The sequence below is a fragment of the Myotis lucifugus genome, unplaced genomic scaffold (assembly GCF_000147115.1).
Source record: "Myotis lucifugus unplaced genomic scaffold, Myoluc2.0 scaffold_3493, whole genome shotgun sequence".
Taxonomy (NCBI): domain Eukaryota; kingdom Metazoa; phylum Chordata; class Mammalia; order Chiroptera; family Vespertilionidae; genus Myotis; species Myotis lucifugus.
In genome coordinates this window covers 1-6971 of record NW_005874541.1, presented here as the reverse complement: position 1 = coordinate 6971, position 6971 = coordinate 1, and the positions used below count along the sequence as shown (strand labels likewise).

General features: G+C 66.9%; 1 protein-coding gene across 1 annotated transcript in view; it reads left to right on the top strand.

The window, feature by feature from the left end:
• Positions 1–6966, top strand: part of LOC102428994 (cadherin EGF LAG seven-pass G-type receptor 3-like) — a gene marked incomplete at both ends in the record, with an annotated part of 15521 nt that extends 8555 nt beyond the window's left edge. Inside the window, 15 exon segments of the mRNA XM_023749190.1 lie at positions 1–136; positions 568–753; positions 1474–1590; positions 1866–2037; positions 2182–2323; positions 2417–2537; positions 2831–3014; positions 3179–3280; positions 4569–4663; positions 4978–5049; positions 5052–5189; positions 5428–5623; positions 5842–5997; positions 6307–6478; positions 6909–6966. The exon segment at positions 1–136 is cut by the window's left edge and continues 3 nt beyond it. Of these exon segments, the coding sequence (XP_023604958.1) occupies positions 1–136; positions 568–753; positions 1474–1590; positions 1866–2037; positions 2182–2323; positions 2417–2537; positions 2831–3014; positions 3179–3280; positions 4569–4663; positions 4978–5049; positions 5052–5189; positions 5428–5623; positions 5842–5997; positions 6307–6478; positions 6909–6966 (2047 nt within the window).
• Between the last annotated feature and the right edge of the window lie 5 nt (positions 6967–6971).

The window sequence follows — 6971 nt, the reverse complement described above, 5'->3', positions numbered from 1 at the left end:
CACCCTGAGATGGGACTTCGGGAATGACGTGGTCGTGTCTGTGCCGTGGTACCTGGGGCTGGCCTTCCGGACACGGGCGGCGCAGGGGGTCCTGATGCAAGTGCAGGCCGGGCCGCACAGCACGCTCCTCTGCCAGGTGCGTCTGTCCCCCCGGCCCCTCCCTAGACCTTCGCTCTCCACCTCCGAGGCCGCCAGCAGCACGCCAGTTGAGTTTGGGCCTGATCAGGCCGCATACTTCTCTGCCAGGTGGACTGACCCTCCTTGACCCTGCCCTGGCCCCTGACCCCTGGCCCCCGACCCTCTTTCCCACCAGGGCACCCTCTGCAGGCGCAGGGCATCTGTGTGGCTGCCCCACTCAGCGACCCCTGGCCTGACCTCTGCTCCTTCACCCACTTCCGGCAGCAGAGTGGCCCTGGGCGCAGGGCCTGTGTGCCAGATGTAGCCTTGCTCCCGCTGTTCTACCCTTTGGTATTCTTGACCTCTGAGTGCCCTGGCCTCACCTCCCGACACTCCCAGCCCTGGCCAAACGGGGGTTCCTAACCCAGGTCTGTGCCTCTCTCCCCACAGTTGGATCGGGGGTTGCTGTCCCTGACGGTGACCCGGGGCTCGGGCCGTGCTGCCCGCCTCCTCCTGGACCAGGTCACTGTCAGTGACGGCAGGTGGCACGACCTCCGGCTGGAGCTGCAGGAGGAGCCAGGTGGTCGGCGGGGCCACCATGTCCTCATGGTCTCGCTGGACTTCAGCCTCTTCCAGGTCTGACCTCTGACCCTGCAGTCGTCCATTCTCAGTCTGCCAACCAGTTGATCCCGCCTCTAGTCCAGCTCCTCTCCGCTCCCTCCCCTGCACGCAGTGGATGTTCCCCGCCGCCCGCCCCTCCTGTCCTGCTCCGAGCCCACCCGCAGCCCTCATGGCAGGGGCTCCCAGATTTCTGGCCCGGTCTTGGGTAGTCAGCACTTTGCTGGACTCTGGAAAACCCTTCTAATCGCCGGCCCCATCTCCCAGCTCAAATCGTGGGATTTCAGGGTCTGTTCTGGTCCAGGAGAAAGGGCCTATCTGAGCCCAGCTCTTTTTTAAAAATATATTTTTATTGATTTCAGAGAGGGGAGAGGTAGAGAGAGAGAGAAACATCAGTGATGAATCATTGATTGGCTGCCTCCTGCACGCCCCCTACTGGGGATCGAGCCCACAACCCGGGCATGTGCCCTTGACCGGAATCAAACAGGACCCTTCAGTCCGCAGGCCGACTCTCTATCCACTGAGCCACACCAGCCAGGGCTGAGCCCAGGTGAACCCTTCCTGACCCATCCCCCATGCTCCGGCAGGCCCCCATACTCGAGAGCAGCTGTTCCCAGACCTTTCCCCTGGCACAAAGGAGCAGAGCATGGTGTGCAGGGCTAGGACAAGGCCAAGACGGACTTGGGGGGTAGGATAGGGGTCCTCTCCCTCCCCAGAGCTGACTGCCCCCTCCCCCAGGACACCATGGCGGTGGGGAGTGAGCTGCAGGGCCTGAAAGTGAAGCGACTGCATGTGGGAGGCCTGCCTGCCAGCAGCGAAGAGGAGGCTCCTCCGGGGCTGGTCGGCTGTGTCCAGGTGGGGTCAGCACGGGGTGACGCCTCGGGGTGAGTGGGGAGAGCAGGGCCTGGGGACCTGAACAGCTGCATTCACCTGGGGCGGGGGGCTGAGCCACAGACAAGTCGAGCCTTTCTGTGCTGCTGGAGGTGAGAGTCCAGCTCCGGTGGTCACGGGCCCTTAGAGGTCAGTGTCAGGGGCAGCACACTGGGGGCCTCTGGGCTGAATTAGGGACATGGGGTCGGGTCGGGTCGGGAGCTGCATGTCAGGGGTCATCAGGCCAGCTGTGTCCACAGGGGGTGTGGCTCGGCTCCACGCCTTTGGGGTCCCCAGCCCTGCACCCCCCCGCGCAGCGAGTGAACGTGGAACCTGGCTGTGTTGTGGACAGCGCCTGTGCGTCTGGGCCGTGCCCGCCCCACGCGGACTGCCACGACCTCTGGCAGACCTTTTCCTGCACGTGCTGGCCAGGTAGGGGCCGGGCGGGGGCGTGATTTGGGGGCTGATGAAGACTCGGGGACCGGAGAGCCTGAGGGGGAGGAGGAGGCCGAGGACGGCGCCGCTCCCTCCCGTGCCCTGTGGTCAGTGTCCTGAGCTCTCTGACCCGACCTGCAGGTTACTATGGCCCGGGCTGCGTGGACGCCTGCTTCCTGAACCCCTGTCAGAACCAGGGGTCCTGCCGGCATCTCCCAGGGGCCCCCCACGGCTACACCTGTGACTGTGTGGATGGCTATTTCGGGCAGCACTGTGAGCACAGGTAGGGGCCAGGGGCCGAGATCAGGGAGGACCTGGGGGGGTTAGGAGGGCGCTGAGAGATCAGGGGGCATCTCACCCGGCTGTGCACCCCCAGGATGGACCAGCAATGCCCACGAGGCTGGTGGGGGAGCCCGACCTGCGGGCCCTGCAACTGTGACGTTCACAAGGGCTTCGACCCCGACTGCAACAAGACTGACGGGCGGTGCCACTGCAAGGTGTGCCGGGCCCTGGCCCCTGACCCCTGGCCTTGGAACTCCTCCCTAGCCATGATTTGTGATTCTCTTCCAGCTTGCTGACCTCTGCCCCTGACTCAGGCCCTGACCCTTTACCCGTCCTGTGACCTAAGTGCCGTCCTTTGTCCCTGACATCTGACCCCTCCCTTAAGTTTCACTGAGGCCCGGCTTCCTTCTGGCCTGTGAGCACTGTTCTCTCGACCCTTCGTCCTTGGTTCTTCTTCCCCAAGCAAGCGTTGACCTCTGACCTCAGGCCCTGACCCCTTCTCCACCAGGAGTTCCACTACCGCCCCCGGGGCAGTGACGCCTGCCTGCCGTGCGACTGCTACCCTGTGGGCTCCACCTCGCGCTCCTGTGCCCCCCACAGCGGGCAGTGCCCCTGCCGCCCGGGCGCCCTCGGCCGCCAGTGCAACGGCTGTGACAGCCCTTTCGCCGAGGTGACGGCCAGCGGCTGCCGAGGTGAGCAGGCTTTTGCCCAAGTGCTTGGGTGACCTGCCGCCGAATCTGCTGGGCCAGCCGGGGAGGGGCGGGCGGTGAGCCGGGCTGGGTGGTGGAGGGGCCGTGGGAGTGGCTGTCCCTCGCCCCTGCCCTGGCCCCTGGCTCAGTGCCTCCTGTCTCCTTAGTGCTGTACGATGCCTGCCCCAAGTCGCTGCGATCTGGTGTGTGGTGGCCCCAGACCAAGTTCGGCATTCTGGCCTCAGTGCCCTGTCCCCGGGGGGCCCTGGGTGAGTACCTCGGGAGCAGGCGCATTGGTGAGGGTGGGGTGGGCCTGTCCGTGGCCTCCTGTAGCCGCCTCTTCCTGAGACGGGCGGCCTGGTTCCTGCAGAGGTGGGAGGGGGGAGGGTCCAGGCGGGCCCCTCACTACCTCCTAGGGGTTCCGTGTCCCTCCCCCACCTCACTGAGCCTCCGTCTGTTTCTCCTGGCTTCTGGGCAGGATTGCGGGGTGCAGGTAAGGGGTACGTGTTTGCTCAGGTGCGCTGCCCCCCCCACTGCCAAAGCTTTCGCAGATCCCCCTGCTGCCTGAAGCCCCTGCAGGCCCCTCCCACTGCCTGAGGCCTCTGAAAGCTACTCCTGATTGCTGGGGTCCCGGGGCCCCTTCCCTGCTGCCCTTGGTCCTCAGAGACCCTCCCCACGCCTGGAGACTCTGGCTGCCCCTCCCACCTCCTCAGGTCCTGAGGTCCCTGCAGGAACCTGTGTCCCTGCTGCCTGAGTTCTCGAAAGGTGACTCCGCCTTCGAGGCTCCTACAGGCTCCTCCCCACGGCCTGAGGTCTCCCCCAAACCCTCCTCCTTGCCTGAGGTCCCTGCAGTGGCTGGACAGAGGTCATCCGTGTGCATGCACGTGTGTGTGTCTTTCTGTGCCTGCGCACGTGTCTGTGAGTCTGTCTTGGGGGGAGAGGACCCTGTGTAAGGTTAGGGTCCCTTTCGCTGATGGCTGCAAGCTCCCTCGTGGTCCAGGTCATTCTTATACAGCCCCCGCCCCCGTCTCATGGACAAGGAGAGACGGCAGCAGCCATCCCCGGGCAGTTAAAACCTGCGTGAAAGCTTCTACCCCCACCAGTTTGGTCACAAAGTGCTCCCGGAGAATCTGGCCTGTGTGTGTGTGTGTGTGTGTGTGTGTGTGTGCTTGTCCTGGTCCCCACACGTGTGTGTGCAGATAGGAGCATTGGGGTGTGTGTGTGCGCATGCGTGCGTGCCCTGGGCCGCATGCCTGGGAACCTTTCCTGGCCTGTGTGTGCGTGTGCGTGTGCGTGTGTGTGTGCGTGTGGACGTGTGCACAGCCCTGCCCTCGTGCTCCCTTTTATCGCTGGTGGTTCAGAATGGCCAGACCCTCAGGATTGGCTGGCAGCAGCTGGGGGCTGCCTGGGCTGGGGCTGGGCTGCTCCATCCAGGGTCTGACGGCCAGTTCTCTGGTCTCTGACTCAGAGCTTCCTCTGAGGCGGGAGAAGGTGCGTGGCCACCTCCTCGGGAAGGTGCCCCGGCCCCAGGCCTGACCAGGGCTCGCCTGCCCCCAGGTGCTGCCGTGCGGCTCTGTGACGAGGACCGAGGCTGGCTGGAGCCCGACCTCTTCAACTGCACCTCCCCTGCCTTTCGCGAGCTCACGCTGCTGGTGAGGCCGCCAGCCCCTGCCCTGCACTCAACACCTGCCCGGCCCTGGCCCCGGTCTCCCCAGGCCTGTGGTCGGCCCAGACCCCACGCCTGGCCCTGGATGCCCGTCCCTCGGCCCAGACCTCACGCCCGTCCCTGGGTGCCCGTCCCTCGGCCCAGACACCACGCCCATCCCTGGCCCAGGCCTTCCCTGGGTGCCTGTCCCTGGCCCGGGCCTTCCCTGGGTGCCCTTTAATCTGGCCAAACCCTTCCTGTGAGGCTTTTGAGAAAGGCCTGAGGGACCCAGTGACCTCGGACCCCATCTCTGTCCTGCAGTTGGATGGCCTGGAGCTGAACAGGACAGCACTGGACACTGTGGAGGCCAAGAAGCTGGCTCAGAGGCTGCGAAGAAAGTGACCGGCCACACTGACCACTACTTTAGCCAAGATGTCCGCGTCGCTGCCCGCCTGCTGGCCCACCTGCTGGCCTCTGAGAGCCAACAGCAGGGCTTTGGGCTGACGGCCACTCAGGACGCCCGCTTCAACGAGGTGGGCTGTGCCCTGTGCTCTCCCCCGATCGCTGGCCCTGGACCCTGAGCCTCGGGTCCCCGCTCAGGGCCTCCTGGCCCTGGGGAAGGGAAGGCCCTCAGCTCCCTCCTCCCCGGCCCCCCAGACCCAGACCCACCCCCTGCCTGCTGGGGCCCCCTGAGCCCTGGCCAGACCCCTCCGCCCGCCCTGCCCTCATGCAGCCTGTCCTGGCTGAGCCCGCTCTCCTCCCTCCTCCCAGAATCTGCTGTGGGCAGGCTCGGCGCTGCTCGCCCCGGAGACTGGGGACCTGTGGGCGGCGCTGGGGCGGCGGGCGCCTGGGGGGTCCCCCGGCAGCGCGGGGCTGGTGCGGCACCTGGAGGAGTACGCGGCCACGCTCGCCAGGAACATGGAGCTCACGTACCTGAATCCCGTGGGGCTGGTGACGCCCAACATCAGTATGTGGTGGGGGGCGGGCAGGGGCTGCAGAAGGGCGAGGACCGGGGTCTGCGGGCCGGGCGCTGCGATGCCAGCGTTCGTGGCCGGAGGCTGGCTGCCACCCTCAGCCGGGCTGGGCTCCGCTGGTAGCAGGGAGGCTCTGGGTGTGGGCAGGAAGGAGCGGGACCCCAGCCTGGGGAGGGACCCTTGACGGCCTCACCCCCTTCCTCCTGGGCAGTGCTCAGCATCGACCGCATGGAGCACCCCAGTCCGTCCCGGGGCACCCGTCGCTACCCTCGTTACCATAGCAACCTGTTCCGTGGTCAGGATGCCTGGGACCCTCACACCCATGTGCTGCTGCCTTCCCAGTCCCCGCGGCTGTCCCCACATGACGGTGAGGGCCCGGGGTGACCCCTGGGCCGGGTCCTGCTTCCCCAAGCCGGGCCCCACGTACCCCCCGCCAGGTCCCCTGGGAGAGACTCCCTCGCCAGCCCTCCCCCCATCCCTGGCCACAGCACTCGCCTCGCCATCTCCTGCCGCCTCCAACCTTCCCAGGACTGACCCTGCGGCCCATGTTCCCTCAAGGCTAGTTCTGGACCCGCAGGGAGGGAAGGCCCACGCTGGATGCAGGGTTGTTTGAGAGCTGGTTTGTGGGTGCTCAGGCGGAGGTCACTGACAGGGGCCCCTCCCCTTGCCCTGGCAGTTCTGCCCACAGGCGGCAGCGTGGAAAACTCTAGCTCTGCGCGCGCGGCCCCCCCGCCACCTGCGCTGGAGCCCGAGCCCGAGCCGGGGACCTCCATCGTTACCCTCCTGGTCTACCGCACGCTGGGGGGGCTGCTCCCCGCCCAGTTCCAGGCCGAGCGCCGGGGCGCCAGGTACGGGGGGGCGGGGGGAGCGATGCCAGGCCCCTCACCCTGAGCTTCCTGCAGCTTCTGCCCGGCCCGCCCCCCCAGCCCCATTTTGGTGGGCACGTGAGCAGGTTCCTGGTCATGGCTGCTCCTCGGCACAGCGCGGGGGCCGGGTCTTGTGGGGTGTTGGTGGGATGGTCAAGGCGGAGGGCGGGAGCCAGGGCATCAGGCAGCCTGGCTGAGAGGCCAGCAGACAGGCCGCCGGGGAGCCCGGCTGGGGAGAACCTGCCATTTCGGGGACTGTGACCCCAGCAGAGGTTGAAGGGGTCTCAGAACAGCGTCCTCCTGGGGGCTTCCCGAGGGGGCGCAGCCCCGATGAGTGGCCTGAGGACCCGGAGGCGGGCGGCCAGGGCCGGGGCGGTCCGCGGTGCTCAAGCCCACGCGGGTGTCTCCTCAGGCTCCCCCAGCACCCCGTCATGAACTCCCCGGTGGTCAGCGTGGCCGTCATTCCACGGACGCG